An 18,638-nucleotide genomic window follows, 5' to 3' on the forward strand; every position below is an offset into this window, starting at 1 on the left:
TATCTTAAATATAGAACTCAGTGGTGCAGGTGCATCTTCAGATGTTATTTGAAAGAAGAGACAGAATATCTTGGCATTGTGTCATTTATTCATAAATATTATAAATTTTATATTATTTGAGAAACTATTCTAAATATAGAGGGTGTTTTGAAAGAAGGTGTGAAAGCTGATTCCCTCAAATGAGACAAAGGGCAGATCAAGTGAAAAGCAGGGACCGAACATAGTTAGAAAAAGTGGAGGAGAACCAGACCAAGGATAGAGCCAAGGAAAAATAAACCCCAAGGGGATACATAAAGTTGATGAAAAAGAATTGCAAGGATTTTTTTTTTTAAAGAAAGAATCAACCAAGAAGAAAGATGATCTTGGCAGCTATGTCCTGAAATACTAAAATTGCCAAGAGACTCTAGGAACAATAATGGCAAAGACAATGGTTTAGTTACGGAAATTGCAATGCAAGCGTGTAGAATTCTGTGTGGTGGTTGGAGGGCCTGGTTTTGAACACAGTATCTGTATAGCAGGAAGAATAGACTTAGCTAAATGCAGTAAAAGTAAAAGGTGGGCCAGGAGTCAAGACTGTCAGATTGTTGAGGAAGACAGAAGTCAGTGAAACTATCCAATGAAGCCGTGGTAGTTTTTTGAACATCCCTTATCTGTCCTACATTATGTTAGTTATTTGGGAGTATCCTATAGATGTAAGTCAGGACCCCTGAGCCAAAAGTAAACTTATGTTCAAAGTGAAAAGATGAGATTGACACACCTTCAGCGATTAGAAAAGATAAGGCTGCTGATGTTATTAGGCATAGCAGAATTTTCTGGAAGAGAGAAATCAGCCGGCCTTAGAGTCATCATGGAAAAGTCATCCAGGAGATGAGACCCAAGCTGAGACTTGAAGAATCAATGTATGGTGAACTGACATTAAAAACAGGGAGAAATGTGATTAAATTGTCAGGATGGAAATCAGCACGGTGTAAAATGCCTCTGCTGAGTGAGATGGGTGGTTTGAGCAGCAGAGTAAGGAGAAACAGGTAGGATGGTAAAGTGGGACCAGTGTGTGAAACAGACAATGAGGATTCCTCAGAACATGATGGGGCCACCGATGAATTCATTCTAGAAATATTTATCGAGGGTATATTAGGTTTCAGGCACAAAATAAGGAAGGCTCTTACCCTTATGGAACTTAACATTCTAAGGAAGGAAAACAGAACCTCCCTCCAGCAAAAAGCAAACAAATAAATGAACAAGATAATTTCAGAGAGTGATTAGTGCCATGAAGAACATTAAACTGAGTGACGGAAAAGAGCATGACTGACAAGAGTCATGATGGCCCAAGATGGGGAGAAAAAAAGTAAATATTTGAAAGTGAAAATTCATAGGACTTGGATATAATTTAAAGAGAAATTACAAAGGGTGATTTACACAGGTGATTATAGCTCTCCAGGCCGGGAAAGTAGAAGTGTGCTAATGCCAGTCATATAAACTGGGAAGATGGAAAGTGAGGGAGGAAAAACTCCCTGCTCCCATAATCCCTCCTTCTTGCAGTGATCCACTAAGCCTTGGTTGTCACCTCCAGTTTCTTACAGATTTTAGCCACTGACTCACGAGCACTCTTTTTGTTTCTCCCCCATCACTATTCCTCGTCATTTCTGTGTTAAAATATATAATCCTCCCAACACCGTGCGTCTCAATTCCTTAATTGTCTCATGATCTGTCCTCCATTCCAACTGTTTACTTCTGTGGTTACACTTTTGACCTTGTCATTACTAATAATCACAACTTTTCCATAATCTCAATTTCAAGCATCCCACTCTTCAACCACCACCTCGTATTTTCACAGGCCCCTTATTGCAACAACTCCAGAACCTACTGGGACCTCTCATGCATAAGTTCTACCCTTAGCCCCTCATATTCTCACTTCCTTATATAGTTTAGATTCCTTGGACAATGACTGTAATCTTTTTCTTGCACACACCCTTAACTTCTTTGATCTTCTCTTGCTTCACTGTCCTCTCCTGGCAAATCCCAACCATCGTGATCATATGCAACTCCATGCCTATTGTAGGCCTGCATGCCAGCTGACTGTGGATGGAGAAAAACACACAAGTAAACTGATGACTTTCACTGTAAACTCCTGGTCACTCCAAGAGGTTCTTAGTGCTGCCCTGCAGTAATATTGTGCTTCCCTATCCATTCACTTCCCCATATCTCCACAAGAGCATTTCATATCTTTCCCTCTCTCAAACTTCCAACATCTCCTTCCCTATTCTTACTCTCAACTTATGACCTCCTTCCTACTTCACTGAGAAAATAGAAACAGTCAAAAAAGAATTTGCATGAACACTGGCTCTCCAGCACACCTACCCTCCCATCTGCATGCATGCCCACACGCTGCCTTCTCCTCTATAACTATGGATAAACCCTATGTGTTCCTGTCTCAGCCCACCGCTCACTGTGCCTTCAGTCAGTCCCACTCTGCTCACACACTCATACACCGTGCTCCTGAAAAATCTCCCCTTTCTATTACTTTATCAATTTTTCCCTATCTTCCAAATACAAACATGTTGTAAGTTCTCTCAATCTAAAAAATAACCTTTTCTAACCCCACACTCCCTGCCGGCTCTTATTCCCATTTCTTTGATTCTCACTATAGCCAAGGTTCTGAAGAAATGCCTATAATCACTACAAACACTCTCTACTTCTACTCCCTAATTCCCTCTCGATCCTTCTCTAATTAGTGTTTGCACCCACCATTAAGATTCACCAGTAACTTCCAAGTTGCCAAATCCACTAACTAATTCAGTCTTCATCTTTCCCCATCTGCCAGCATTGTCTTCCGTGGCTCTTTCTTCTTTCACCATTAAAACACTATCTTTACTTGGCTTTCAGTCCCCCACATTGGCTTGATTTTTTTTTTTCCCCTCTTCCCAGGCCATTCTTTCTCCGTCTCCTTTGTGGGTGTACTCTCATCTCTGCAACATGTAAACACCAGAGGGTCCTAGAGCTCAATTCTTGAACCTCCTCTTTTCTCTATCTCTATTCACTTCCTTCAGAGTCACACCCCAGCTTATGGTTCAAGCTTGCACCTCTGGTCCAGGCCTTTGCCCTGAATTCTAGGTTCACATGTTGAACCGCCTACTCAACATCTCCACTGTGAGCCTAAGGGACATCGGGGACCCAACATCCCCCAGTGGAATTCCTTATTGTATTCAGAAAATACGGTTTTCCCCACCTTAGTAAATAGCACCTCCATCCTCAGAGCTGCTCAAATCAAACGTTTCTCTCCCAGCTTTTTATTTCTGTCACAAATTCAACTAATCAATTCATTCTGCAGTTCTACCTCCAAAATACATTCAGAATCTTACCACTTCTTATCCTCAACACCACTACTACCCTGATTCAAGCTACTATCATCTCTTGCCTGGATTATTGGAGTTGCCTCCTAATTATCTTCCCTGCTTCTGGCCTTGCCACTTACGGTCTATTTGCAAAACAGTAGCCAGAGTGATTCTTTGTAATGTATGTAATGTAATTAAGTCAGACTGTGTCACTCCTCTGCTCAGAACTCTCTAATAGTCCCCATCTACTCAAAGGAAAAGCCAAAGTCTTTATGGTATTCCAAAGGGCCCTACACATCATATCCCCTGTTAATTTCTGTGTTTTTCTTTAGCACTCACTCCTTTCAAGCTTCATTGGCCTCTTTGGCTTCCATACCTACTGTACATGATTTCACCCCAGGGTCTTTGCACTAGCTTTTTTCACTACCCACAATGCATTTCCCAGATAAGTCTTATTTGTTCACCACCCTCAAGTCTTTGCTCAATTTCCATTTCTTTTTTTTTTTTTAAGATTTTACTTATTTTTTTGAGAGAGAGAGTATGAGCAGGGGAGAGGGGCAGAGGGAAAAGCAGGCTCCGCATTGAGCAGGAAGCCCAATGTGGGGCTCAATCCCAGAACCCTGGGATCATGACCTGAGCTAAAGGCAGATGTCTGACTGAGCCACCATGCACCCCTCAATTTCCATTTCTAAGTAAGGCTTTCATAACCACCATATTTAAAATTGTACTCCCCACCTCCCACTTTGCTTCATTTCTCTTCACAGCACTTACTCCATTCAGGTATATGTTTTATTTACATATTTACTTCCCCCTACAATGGAATATAAGTCCAATGATTGCAAGGTTTTGTTTTATGGTCTTCGGGGTTTTTGTCTGTCTTGTACTTTAAGAAACCCCCAGTGTCTAGAACAGTACCTGGTGTATAAAGGTGCTCAGGAAATGTTTGCTGGATGAGTGAAGAAAGAATGAGTGCTTCTTTCCCTGAGTTTGCAGGTGTTTTTGTTAAATGCAAAACTTAATATTGTGGCATGGGCCCCATGATTCTCCATGGCAAAATTTTCAGATTCTTCAAAATTAATTTTGAAAGTAAGTGCACTTTGTGCAGGTTTATCCAGAATATTAGATAGGCCACTATTTCTATTTAGCACCCAAAGCAGCAACATCTTAAGTACTTATTATTTTTTTCATTTGGTAAATGTTTATCAGGGAATATGAGCATTCTAGACACAGGTAGTGACACGTGCAAAGGCTCAGAAACATGAGAGAACATAGTACAATGGACTGTTACAATATCACAAGTGACAGATAACAGAGACCTGAGCTAATGTGGTGCAATGGGAACAAGAGACCTAGAAATGTGAGAAACATCAATAAGTAAAAGGTCACTAGAATGAAGAAACCTGGTTGCTGGGGAAAACAAAATACTGCCTATCTTTATCAGGCTATAAAGTGGAAAGTGATTGCGAAAGAAGTAGGTAAGAGTGGAACTTGAACTTAGAAGACATGAGTTGTAAAAGTCCCTTTGTAGGATACAGACTTAGAGTCGCTCATTGTTATAGTTACTACAAAAATATTCAGTGTGTTCATTGGTGACCTTGTTAGAATGATTCCAAAAGGTATTCCCAGAGCAGGCCCTAACCCTCATTTTTCCAACGCCCTGACTGACAGATGAAATAGTTTGAGGTTCTAAATTTTCTACCTAGTGACCTCACCCTTTCTGAAAGATTTTTTCTTATTTTATACCGAAATTACTAGACCAATAGAGCAATGTATATGTGTACAGAGAGGTTCACACACACACACACACACACACACACACACACACACACAATAGTTTTAAACCCAATTAACTGTAAATATCGCTTTCTATGCACAAAAGCCTCCTTCAGTTATTAAAAGAAATTACATTAGAATTACAAATCTGGTGATTATTTGAGGGGTGATGAAAAAAGCAACAGATCGTTCCCAGGTATACGGCTTGGGCAGATGGGTGAATGGTGATGCTATTCGCTCACATAAGGAACATAAGAAGAGAAACTTGGAAGGAGAAGGTGATTCAGCTTTGGACATGTTGAGATATCCAACTGGATTTGTCCAGTAGGTCTTTTGATATAGAGAGCTAGAGGCCAGGAGAGAACTAATGGCTCAAGATACAGATTTGAGAGATATTAACATATTGATGATAATTAAAACTGGGAATCATGGGTATCCAGTGGGCAGTGGACGTAATAGTGTGAGTATGTGTAATAGAACATTGCCAGATGTGACCTGGACATCAGGGAACTTCTAATCACTTATCTGACATTTTCCTAGACTAATTTCCTCTTAAATGCACTCCCCTTATCCCCTACACCAGCCCACATCATATCTCCAACCTTCTTTTTATTTAAAAACATCTACAATTCAACACCTGAACCCTTTACATTGCATACATGCCTGATCTCTGTAACAACAGGACACCTCAAAATTGAATGCAGAGAAAAAGAACATACGTAAGATCACACTGTTAGTGAACTCTAAGCTCTCATTATTTTAAGGAACTATGGTATAAGCCTATTTGCATCATGAACAATGTCCCCTAATTTATGTATTCGCTAACAGTTTTTGTCAGATTTTCTTTGACTGGCATGGATTATATTCATCTGTCATAACACAAACCATTGGGATATTTAAGAAGAACTCTGTTAACAAATAAGAGGGAGATCATCTTTATTTTTTTTTTTTCCTTTCCACTTGCAGTGAAGGAAACAGAGGCACTCAGAACTTAAATGACTCCCTGAGGGCCAGCTTCTCTGTAAGTCAGCCATCCTACAGAAATATAACTTCCAATTTTATTGTGCTTTTAGATTACTTACTTTTTCCTTTCCTTGAGTTATTTAAATATTTTTTTCTGGCCATACCACTTTTGTCACCTCTCTAACTTGGTAGGTTCATTTATTTACCTTTTTATTTTAGAATGTTTTGTATCTGTTCTTTCTCCTCATACTTGAAATTTTCCTGACAGAGGCAGCCTTTGAATGGAAAGTGTGTGTTGGTTTTAGTGTAGTAGTTGTAATCTCTGTTGTCCTGAATTTCTAGAATCTATGATTGTCAGAGACTTCTCTTTGCTGTGCTCTTTATTGGCAGTCTCACTTTCTTTCTTGTGTCTTATCTTTATCCCTCCAAAAAAGCTTCTGTGAAATGTGTCGTCCCCACCAATCTTAATGCTACACTGTTAGTGTATGCAGTCTCTATGGTAACTGGGACACATGCCACAATACCAAGATTACTGGAGCAACCTTCATAGTGGGGAAATCGGCACATGTACTCCTTTGGCACCATGGAGGTTTCCCCATTGAAACTGGAATCAGATAACACTATTTTAATATGCAGGGCAAAGAAGGGAGCAGAGGAAATGTTATGAACCCAGTCTTTCTACAGGCACATTATTGGGTTTTGTTGGAATTCGTGAAGTTGATCTTATTTGTCATGAATAAAGCTAGACCGGTGTATAGCTTCTGACCAGACATGGATAAACTGGTTGAATCAGGGGAGGATGACATTAGAGATACATGACTAGTCTGTAAACAAGCTAATTTTACTGAAATTAGGATATATTCTTAGGTAAACTCAGGGAGAATTACCAGTAAGCTATAAAAATTATTTACTACCATTGTAGAGACAGACTTTTTCAGGTGGTTTCCCCAACAACTGCATATTGACCCAGTGGGGGCAAAAGGCAAAACGGCTGTCTCCCAATGTGCCTTAGGGTGGAGGCAGTTCTGTTGGGAAGAAGGAAGGACAGTGAAGCAAGAAAGCTCTCTTGGTTGCTCCCTGTAGGACTCAGCTTCCTCTCAAATATATGGAGGATTGGACTCCCAGGCACAACCCAATAGAAACAAAGGGCCTAAAGCAGCATTTTACAACCTTGGCCCTGTTGACATTTGGAGCCAGATAAATCTTTGTTGCTCAGGACCGTCCTGTACATGGTAAGTTGTATAGCAGCATCTCTGACCTCTACCCATTAAATGCAACTTCTTCAGTCTTGACAACCCAAAATGTCTCTAGACACTTCTACATGTCCCCTGGTGGGGGCAGAAATTGCCCCAGGGTGAGAACCTAAAGTAAGATGTGGTTTGGGTAAGAAAAGAAAGTTGGAGAATTCCTTCAAAGGCCCAGAATATCCATTAAGTGGGACTTCATCGCATATTTGTTGAATCTCGACTGCCTTCCAGGCGCTCTTCTGTGTATCAGGGCTGCAGTGATGAACAAAGCTCCTGATCTCGTGGAGCTTACATTCTAGTGGATGTGTGCCACATGTTCCCAACAAGCTGGAACTCTTTGCCTTGACACAGCCTAACAGCAAATGCTTCAAGACGACTGAGGGCCAAGAAAAGAAAAACCAAGTTCATATTTGAAGACTCTTTCTCAGTTTATGAACCTCAAAAACGGCACTGATTTAAAAATGAAACTTGGCAAGTGATTAGTTCATATGTTTTAGTTTATAATATGTTTTAATCATTTTGGGTGTTTTCAAAACAAATGGTGAGATTAGGGTTTTTTTTTTTCCTTCTATTTTTGGCCTCTTTTCCTCTGGAGAGTCCTTCTCTTGTGTTTAGTTTTGGTGTTCTTAGTATATTTGAAGAATGCTTTTAAGTGTTTGAAATGTGTGCACGTGGGTGAAAGGAGATGAGGAAGAAGAAACATAAGACTTCGTGATCTCTAATCAAACAAATACCCCTACCCCAGCCCCAAAGCAGTGTTCAGGCATCACTTCCTCAAGAAAGCCTTCTTACAAAACCCTCATGGCAAAGTCCCCCACCCCCAGGGTTCTCCTAACACTCTTCATATATCCTTATCATAATCAAAATTAAGGAACGGACTGTGAAATTAGTTGTTCGGGTGTTTCCCTGTCGATTATAAGCTCAGTGTGGCTCAGCATCATGCCTTTTCCCTACCCACAGTTCTACCGTCTTCAGCACAGGGCTGGCACATGGTAAGTGCTTAAGAAATATATGTTGACTGACTGAGAAACCCAGCTTTTGAGGGGTCCTGCCCACACACTTAACCCATGCACTGCCTGTGGATTACCCTACCCCCACTATCAGACTTTATTGTTTTGATCATTATCTTGTAGACCCTAAAGTAACATGTAAATTCCTAAAATCACACTTATATCAGAAAGTCTAGAGAACAGCTTAAGTTCATTAGTTTTAGGGATATTTCAGGCTTATTTCGAGATTGTAGGAATGTAAGGGAAAGAACAGGGCATGGTATTTAGGAATATTTTAAAGCATTACTGATGCTCTGAGCATTGTTCAAGAATTACAGGGTTTAGAGGATAACTGTGTATAATTGTCAATGTGGGGCACAGAGAGAAATTATGTGATTTACTTACTAGTTTTCTTCACTGATATCTGTTTCTCCCACTAGATTTTAAGCTCCATGAAGGTGGAGAACTTATCCTCTCAATAACTTTATCCTCTGTGCCCAGAATGGTATTTGACACATAGTAAGTATTCAGTAAATATTTGTTGAATGAATAAGTGTAAACATTCATTAAATCAATCCTATATTGATTGATAGATTAATTGCTTATTACTGCATCAAAAATACAGGAACACAATCGAGTTCTTATTCATTCATTCATCAAATATATTTTGATGCCATGCATCCTAACATCCTAGAACAGTGTCTAGCACGTAGTAGGCACTCGTATTTGGTAAGTGAATGAGATAATGAATATTCACATATACTCAAAGATGGTTCATTTACTAAGTGTGTCCATTTACTAGGGCTGCCATAACAAAGTGCCATAAACTGGTGGCTTAAACAAAGAAAATTATGTCTCACAGTTCTAGAGGCTAGACACCCAAGATCAAAGTATCCACAGGGTTGGTCCCTTCTGAGTACTCTAAGAAAAATCTGCCCCATGCCTCTCTCCTAACTTCTTGAGGTTTGCTGGCAATCTTTGATGTTTTTTGGCTTGTAGAAGCATCACCCTGATCTTTGCCTTCATCTTCTCATGGTGTTCTCCCCGTGTTCGTGTCCAAGTCCAAATTTCCCCTTTTACAAGGACCCCATCATATTAGGTTAGGGGCCCACCCCACTCCAGTATTACCTCATCTTAACTTTATTAGTCACATCTGCAATGACCCTATTCCCAAATATAGTCATATTCTGTGGTACTAGGACTAGAACTTCAACATATGAATTTGGGGAGGACACAATTCAACTCAGTAACACTAAAATAACAAATCTTAAGGTAGTACTATTTTGATGGTTAATTTCTATTTTGAAAACACCAACTTATCAAAATAACATCTAGTTTCATGAGTCTATATGGAAATTGATATGATGATATTAATAGCATCTACTCTGTTACACAAAACTTGTATGTTTATAATATAGAGAGGGAACATGAAGAAAGTCCAAGAGGCATGAATGTACATAGAATATTTTGTTGAATAATGTGTGACCAACAATAGGTTTTGTGGGGAAGACTGCTAAAGATTCTGAAGGAAATTGTATATGAATCAAAGGCATTTGGTCTTTATTTTACAGACATCAAGGAATCAGCAGAGAATTCAAAACTTACTGAACTATAGAAGGGTATACAAAAGGGTGAATTGTATGTAAATTATTCATCAAGGAACCTGACTTTAAAAAGAAAGAAAGAAAATGATGAGGTTGAAGAATGGACCTTGGAAACTAGCAATTCAGAGGTTTTTGGTGACCTTGGCAGTTTAATTAGAAACAGCTAGAGAAACCAGATTTTAATGCATTGAAGAATAAATCTGGGTTTTAGGAAGTTTGGAGGTGGTACAAAGGAAGGAAAGATCAGGTCCACGGAAGATGATTTGTTATTTGTTAATTTGTTATGGTTGCTATTGTTTGTTTTAAATGAGGGCAGCTGAAGCATGTTGGCAGGCGGTAAAAAAAAAAAAGGAGAAGACAGGAGTAATTGATATAGTAAGATCCTGGAGCAGGTCATCAGTACTAGAGAGAAAGGTCTCTGAGATGTGATAGGTGGGTTCTGACAGAGAGGGAGGTTAGAGATGCTATTTGATGACCTCTGCTTCTGTGTGAAAAAAAGACAAGGTTAGTTGAGAATGAAAAGTAGGAGGTAAGTTAGAAGGAGTTAACTAGAGTGATAAATGGAAGATGGGGAATAAAAAAGGAAAATGACTGGGAACAATAAAGGAAATGTAAAGCAGTTCTGAAACACCAGCTGGAAACCAGGACTCTGGAGAGGCCTCAGGCTGTACAGTTTGGGAAGTCCAGCATTGTTCAGCAGCCTGGGAGCTGAGTACAATACACATGAGCAGGTTCATCTGGGCTCAAGAACTAACTAGGTACACTTGAGAACCATAGATGAGGGAATTAAGGGAGCTAGTAGATGTCTTTAAAGTTAATGACGTTGAGGTCCTGGTTGGTAGAGAAGAAATTGAAGATTAAAAAAGTCTGGGGGAAAAAGTGAAAGTCGAAAAATCTTTGGTAAGAAGGTACAGTACTTGTTTTCTGGAGCCATGTATATCCCATTAAGGAAGCCTGCCCCTACCATACTTATCTTTTGACACTGGTCTGAAAGAAATCACGGAAAGTAGACTGAACATTTTGGAGGGCATAGACTAGACCCAGAAAAAGCCTGCAGGTTAGGATTTCATCCTCAACTCTGCCAAATAACTTAACTTCATGTAACTTAATGACTTTGCCATCATTACCACCATTGTTGCAGTTTGTGGATCCTTAGGGAAAGAGTGTTACTTGTGTATATAAAAGTACATAAAAGTAAAATAAATGGGGCAATGGTGATAATAACTGACAAGAGGCAAATATTTTTACTTTTTGCCTCAGATTCCAAAAGCGTACTGATGTTTCCCTCAAAGCATGCTTGTTTATTTCTCTCACTCTAAGATTCTTTATTTATTCTGTTAATGAGTCTCCAGAGCTGGCACTCACTCCTTTGGCACTCACTCTCCCTTTCTGTGTCTCCTTTTCCTTGTTTCCTCCTGCCTTTAGGCATTGAATGTGGTGGTTTGTCTCAGCAACCTTCCCCCAACCCAGTGACCAAATATAGTATTCTCATAAGCTTTGGATTGGAATTTTTTTTCCCCAAGAAGACAGGGCTAAAAGGTTGGTGCTTGGTTAGAGAATACTTCTAGGTACCTCCCAGATGACACTGTACAGCCAACCCCTCATGCCGTATGCATTCAGACGAACCTAGGTATCTCTCTCTGTTATTCATAAGGAGAGCCCTGTTCCTGTGGACCTAGTCTCCATATGTCAGACTGGCGAGACAGACAACCATCTTATTCACTGTGAGATACCATGCTTTACCTATCCTCTACTTGCTTGAGTGACTGTGGTGAACATTACAGTGGGTTTAGTGGCTTCCTAAACACTGTGAGAATTTTTAAGCTCTTTCTCTTGATATTGTCTATGTATAAGTTCAAAAAATAATTTGGGGGGAATTTCAATAAACGACCCTAAAGAAGTTCCTTACAAATATAAATCCCTATAAAATTCCATTTTTTCCCCTACTCATGACTCTATTAAAGCTCTTCCCAGCACTGCTGAAAACCAGCTGGTCTAGAGATTAATATGACCAGACATATCATGAATTTTTTAAATCTCAAAAGTCCCAGTTTCTAGTTCTTGGTCAATCAAATATAGGTTGTATTTGCTTGTATATATAATGTAAAGTATACTGTCAGAAGCCTTCTCCAAAGTCTTTTTTGGTTTTACTATCCTCTAAAATTGTCCCTACATGCTTCTCTGTTATAAGGAGGTAAAGGAAAGAACTTGAAGAATGGAGGGCCAGAGTAGGTAGTGATGGAAAGAGAAAGCACACTAAGGAAGAAGGAAAACCAATGAGGAGATGGAATGGGTAGTGATTTCCCTTTTCCCTAGTCCTCTAATAATGCTTTTATGTTTGGTTTTGATATTGCTCTCACATAATGCCCCAAATGACCTCCTCCTAACCATTTGTTCTACAAAAATAATGTTTTCACTGCCAGCAAATATCTCCTACCTACCCAACAGGTCGGAATCTCCTGCTCTAGCAGCTTAACATCCTCTCCAGCCCCTCAAGCCCCTTACCCGCTGACTCTGGGGACTTGGACCCACTGTCATTAGGCCCTCCCTCCCCCTATCCTGTGCCGGCATGGAGAGTGTTAATGGCTGTTGTAAATCTGAAAAGAACTCTACAATAATTTGGTTTTACTTTATTAACATTCAAAATATAAACAGGTAAACTACAAGTTGAATTCATTAATTCTTCCTCTACTATTTAGAAAGATGAAAACCGCATTTTTAAAGAAAGGATTGATTGGTGTCATGTACGTATTTGTTCACTTCTGTTTATACAAGATAATAAGAGTATTAACGTAGAGGTGAAACAATGGTATTTGTAATTCCATCACCACTGTTTATAATAAAAAGGAAGCATCTGAAAAGAAGTGGGGAGAGAACACTTGCTGCTCTGCACATATATTACATTCTTCCATTTTTGTTTAAAAGGCGTATGAGGAAGAAAAAGTTTAATAAGCTGAGGAGTTAGTGTTCTTTATGTCATGTTCATTGACACTGACCTACTATTTCTAAGTTTAGAAAAGACTAAAATATGATCGAGGGATACCTCCTTATAAGGAGCATAGAGACCAGAGACACATGCTCCATTAAATCTTCTCTGAGACCGAGATTCCTTGAATAAGACTGGGATCCTCTTTTGGTTGCTGAAATGTCCTATCCTAGAGAGTAGTGAGTGCTGTGTCTGGCAGACCTGACTCATAATTTGCCTGTAACTCAAGATACGCTTCCTAGGGGCTGAGGCCCCATTAATTGTTCCAAAAAAAGAAAAAATAAATAATGTTTCAAATAAGTTTGTAAGGACCCATTTCTAACACTTAAATAGTTCTGGGCAGACTTTTATAATATTTTCTTAGCTGTTTGAGAAAGAAAATGTAATTGGTGGTGGGGAAGGGGTTTCTTACCTAAGTAGGAATTAGCAGAGTTGATAAGATAGACCACAAAGAGGTCATTCATGAGGGCTTAGTGGATGTCACAGGGCAGTTGACAAGAATGAATAAGGAACAAGAAGAGAGGTTATGTTTATGATAACTTACCTAAGTGGGCTAATAACCTGTCAGTGATAATGGAGGCGTAACTTTCTAAAGCATACATTACAGTGAAAGGCCCTTGAGAGCAGGTGTGGAGTCTAGTTAGCAGAGTGATTAATAATAGACTCTGAAAAAACATTTTTAAATTAATGAATTAATACATGCCTCCATCTGGGCAGTTCTTTGCATAGTCTCCCTTATCGGACCAATTCTCAAGAAAAGTTCAGAAACTTAGTTAGGTTCTCCAATGAGATAGTTGAATTTTCACAAGGGCATAAAGTCACTATTTTTTATTGATTTATTCATTTCAACCCCATTCACATTCCTGTTCTTTTTCACCCATCTAGGTAACCACGTTCTATTGGTAATTGGACCAATTTTACATGAAAGTGATGAGAAATGAATTCAGAGAGGTAGTGAGGGCTTGGGCCTCATAGGCCATGGTAAAGGCTTCAGAATCCCAAGCATCAGTGATGCTGGAAAAGTCTGATGGGCAGGAGTCTTTGAAATCACAACAACCTGATGTGGGATTACCAGATGAAGCAGTTTCAGCCAAAGGCTGGAGGCACACATGTAAGAGCTTGATTTAGGCTATATGTCAAATATAAAATTTCTGACCACTGTAGATAAAAACAAAACAAAACAAAACAAAAAAAAAAAAACTGTGCCTCATTGGACCCCCTTCTTTGCCTATTGAATCAGTTTTACCCCCCTAACACTCCCGGTGGGCAGCCATACCTACAAGAAGCTTAGGGAGCTATAGTGAATGTGTTTTAGAACTTTCACAAGGTCTTTGGTTCCAAAACATAGTTTTTAAGACACTTCAAATAAGAATTTTAAATATTAGATAGGTTTCCCCTTGTACTGACTCTGCTGTGCTAAGAACTATGGAATTATTGGGCATGTACTAGTGTGTGCATAAATCACTTTGTAGAGGAAAAAGAGGTTGAAAGTTCACACAAGACGTGCATGCTCTATGACCAAGTCATACCAGAATGAGCCAATTTGGCACACATGCTTTTGAGAATATGAGGGAGGTGATAGTTTGCCTAAGATGGGACATTCAGGGGAGGTCATTTTCTTGTCCATTGATGTATAAATCTTTAAAATTCTGAAGCCATAGACTAGTATAACCGAAGGAAATAGCCCAGAATTTTTCTTATCATGTAGCAGAGAGGACAGACTTAAAATCTGATGGCTCTTCGATAGCTCCTAAACGAACTAGGACTTGTCTGGCTCCATTTGTCTGCCTGAGAAGTATTTCCGTGATTTATCCATGAGGGTTTCTAGCAGAACCTTACACTTACTGTCTAAATTAATGATACTCCTTTCTTTTGCCATGACAAAAACCACTCTATGCTATATACATTATGTTAAAGACTTTTTTTATTTTAGCATGTGGACATATTCTGTAAAAGTGTTTTCAGTTTCATCACATTGACAAGCTGATTCCATTAAATCACCCACCATCATCATGTTCACTTTTTTATTTTTTGAAAAGTTAGAAAACAGTGATCATCTCAGAGTTTTCAAGGCATTCACTTCGGCAAAAATAAATCTGGGAAAACCTGGGCCTATTCCTTGAAGTGGGAAAAAAAAAAAAGATGGGTTATATCATTCTTCTCACTGGCCCTTTTCTTGAAGCTGCTAAAGACAAGGAGGAAGGTTGGGTCTTTTTTTAACTTTTCTAGTAAAATGAGATGTTAAAAAAAATTCTGGATATAGATCAAACTTCTCTACCTCTGTATTTGTTACGTATTATTTGTTATTTAAAATAGAAACCTCGGTACATTGAATGAGTAACATCAAAGTGTTTAATTCAAGCATTTTTGAGCATTTCTGCACCCTCTGATAAAATGTTATTTGGTAATATTTTCGGGTTACACTGCTGTTTTGAATTAGAGCAGATCTATCCTAGCTCTCCCATCATTGTGCTTTCCTCACTGAGAAGAAAAAAAATCATCTGATCATGCTACTGCTGGGTCATTTAAAGCATTGAGTGGATGTGTGAAATGAGGGAAAAAAGCCGCTCAGTATGGGGTTAATTAGCTCTGTGGAGTTGTGGGTGGGTCACTTCCTCAGGACCAAATCATGCAGGAAGAACCATGCACGTGCAGACTTGTAAAATTAAAAGAAAGCTATGAACCCTCAGACTCTGGAGACACAAGTTGATTGCCTTTGGAGACAAGAAAGGAACCCTTTTGCACAATGAGTGCTTAGGGTTTCACTGGTCAGAGAAGAATGGACTTCCCTCGAAGTGTCTGGTGTAGGCCACTGTCCGGCACTGAAAATGAAGCTGCAGTTGAGAAAACCTTGGCAAATCTGCACTTTTTGCAATTGACCTCCACTGGACTCTTTTTAAAATCGTATTATCTTGCTCGCTTTCTTTAACATGGTTTATTTTCTGGGTCTCATCTTGGAAACAAAATACTTTCTTCCTGAAAGTGTGGGCGAATCCTTTCTATTTTCCTAATTGTGTTTCGCGGACTGCCACAGGTTCCATGGCTGCTGAGACGAGCTCCGCCAGAGTTGGGCCTGGAGGATCCGCACCAGCTTGTTTACAGTCTGAGCCCTTACTGAAGTAGGAGGTGTAAAAGCAGGCAGGAAATATCCTCAATACCTAGATCATTAATAGGTGAATCCGAGAATTCAGGTATTTACAGGGAGATTTCACAGGCAGGGTTTTCTAGGGAAGAGAGATATTGTGAAAAAGACTCCTTGAGCATATGCTAACCAAGGGCCAGGAACCAGTGGAGGTTTTTTTTTTTAAAGATTTTATTTATTTATTTGACAGAGAGAGAGAGCGCACAAGTAGGCAGAGCAGCAGGCAGAGGGAGAGGGAGAAGCAGGCTATCCACTGAGCAGGGAGCCTAACGTGGGGCTCGATCCCAGGACTCTGGGATCATGACCTGAGCCGAAGGCAGTCGCTTAACGGACTAAGCCACCCAGGCGCCCCGAACCAGTGGAGATTAACTGTGAGGAAATCACTACCGAAGAATATGCTAGTGAAGTGTCAATGCAAAAATCCCTGTTTTCTTCTGCTTCTGCCTAAACCACTCTGACATCAGTGGGAACAATTCTTGAGTGTATGGACAGAAAAATCCCAAAATATTTAACTTTTGAGAGAAAAAAATATATGTGGTGCATGCACATGAATATATATATCTTTGCTTGCATTTAAACTATAAGCTACATTTGTTTCTTGAGTTGGGGAAGCAGTAAAATTGAAAAATTTGAAAAGTCCAAAGCAGAATCCACCACCACCACCACATACAAACATAATTGCCATACCTCCTCCATTGTCTGTGGAAAAACCTGAATCTAGATCTTGTAAAGACAGTTAAGAAAATGCAGATTCCCCTGGGAGGAAGTACTGAATTAAATTAATAGATTTTCAGATAACTGAGAGCAAGTTGAACTTGAGGAGGACAGAGAGCTGACTGAGAGTGTCCACACAGAGGCAGTCCCAGTCACATTTGTTTCTTTTTCTTCAACTGCCTGATATGATAGGCATGTGGAGGTGAAAATATGGATGTGGGAATAAGAAGAAATGGAGGGAGACAGGCCATGAGTAAGTTCTATAAATTCTTTTTTTATTGAAGTTTAATTGACATACATTATATTAGAATAGTATATTGGTTTCAGGTATACAACATGATGATTCAATGTTTGTATATATTGCAAAATGATCACCACAAATTTAGTTGACACCTGTCACCATGTGTAGTTACAGAATTTTTTTGTGATAAGAACTTTTAAGATTTACTCTCTTAGCAACTTCCAAATATTCAGTAGAGTATGATTAACTATAGTCACCATGCTGCACATTATATCCGCATCACTTATTTATTTTATAAATGGAACAGTGTACCTTTTGACTACCTGCACCCATTTTGCCCGCCCCCTACCCCCACTTCTGGCAACCACCAATCTGTTCTCTGTATTTATGAGCTTGGTTTTTGTTTTGGTTTGGTTTTTTGTTTTTTGAATACAACATACAAGTGAGATCACATGGTATTTGTCTTTTTCTTATTTGTCTTATTTCACTTAGCATAATGCCCTCAAGTTTCATCCATGCTATCACAAATGTCATTTTTTGAGATGACTGAATAATATTCCATTGTGTATATATACTACATCTTCTTTGTTCATTCATCCACTGATGAACACTCAGGTTGTTTTCATATTTTGGCTATTGTAAAAAAAATAATGTGTTGAACATGGGCATGCATATATATTTTTGAGTTAGCATTTTCATTTTCTTCAGATAAATACCCAGAAGTAGAATTGCTGGATCATATAGTAGTCCTATTTTTAATTTTTTGAGGAAACTTCATGCCAGTTTCCATAATGACTACACTAATTTGCATTCCCACCAACAGTGCGCAGTGGTTCCCTTTTCCCCACATCCATGCCAACACTTATTTCTTATCATTTTGATAAATAACCATTCTAACAGATGTGAGGAGATATTTCATTGTGGTTTTGATTCGCATTTTCTTGATGATTAGTGACACTGAGCATCTTTTCATTGTACCTATTGACCATCTGCATGTCTTCTTTGGAAAAAAGTCTATTCGGGGTACCTGGGTGGCTCAGCTGGTTAAGTGTTTGACTCTTAGTTTCAGCTCAGGTCATGATCTCAGAGTCATGAAACTGAGCCCCGTGTTGGGCTCTGTGCTCAGCATGAAGTCTGCTTGAGATTCTTTCACTCCCCTTCTGCCCCTCCCCCATGCATGCACCTGTGCCTGCGCACACACACTCTCTCCCCCTTTCTTGAATAAATAAAATCTTTAAAAAGGGGAGGTACAGATCTGTGATTCAACAGTCTTGCACAATTCACAACGCTCACCATAGCACATACCCCCCCAGTACAGATCTGTACCTCTGAAACAAATAATGCAATATATGTTAAGAAAAAAAAGAAGAAGGAGAAGATAGCAGGGGGGAAAATCGGAGGGGGAGACGAACCATGAGAGATGATGGACTCTGAAAAACAAACTGAGGGTTCTAGAGGGGAGGGGGGTGGGGGGATGGGTTAGCCTGGTGATGGGTATTGAAGAGGGTGAGTTCTGCATGGAGCGCTGGGTGTTATGCACAATGAATCATGGAACACTACATCAAAAACTAATGATGTAATGTATGGTGATTAACATAAAAATAAAAAAATTTAAAGGAAAAAAAGAAAGAAAAAATAAAAAGGGGG

At 39.3% G+C, this 18,638-nt stretch overlaps 1 protein-coding gene across 8 annotated transcripts in view; it reads left to right on the forward strand.

The window, feature by feature from the left end:
• Positions 1 to 18,638, forward strand: part of LOC113916432 — a 729,899-nt gene that overhangs the window by 575,751 nt on the left and 135,510 nt on the right. Inside the window, exon 3 of one of the 8 annotated variants that reach the window (XM_035726664.1) lies at positions 7,152 to 7,300. The exons of the other annotated variants lie outside the window; for them this stretch is intronic. Coding sequence (XP_035582557.1) covers positions 7,152 to 7,300 — 149 coding nt within the window. The remainder of the gene's footprint in view (positions 1 to 7,151; positions 7,301 to 18,638) is intronic. 8 annotated transcript variants of the gene reach the window in all.

Source organism: Zalophus californianus, chromosome 1 (assembly GCF_009762305.2).
Source record: "Zalophus californianus isolate mZalCal1 chromosome 1, mZalCal1.pri.v2, whole genome shotgun sequence".
Classification (NCBI taxonomy): Eukaryota; Metazoa; Chordata; class Mammalia; order Carnivora; family Otariidae; genus Zalophus; species Zalophus californianus.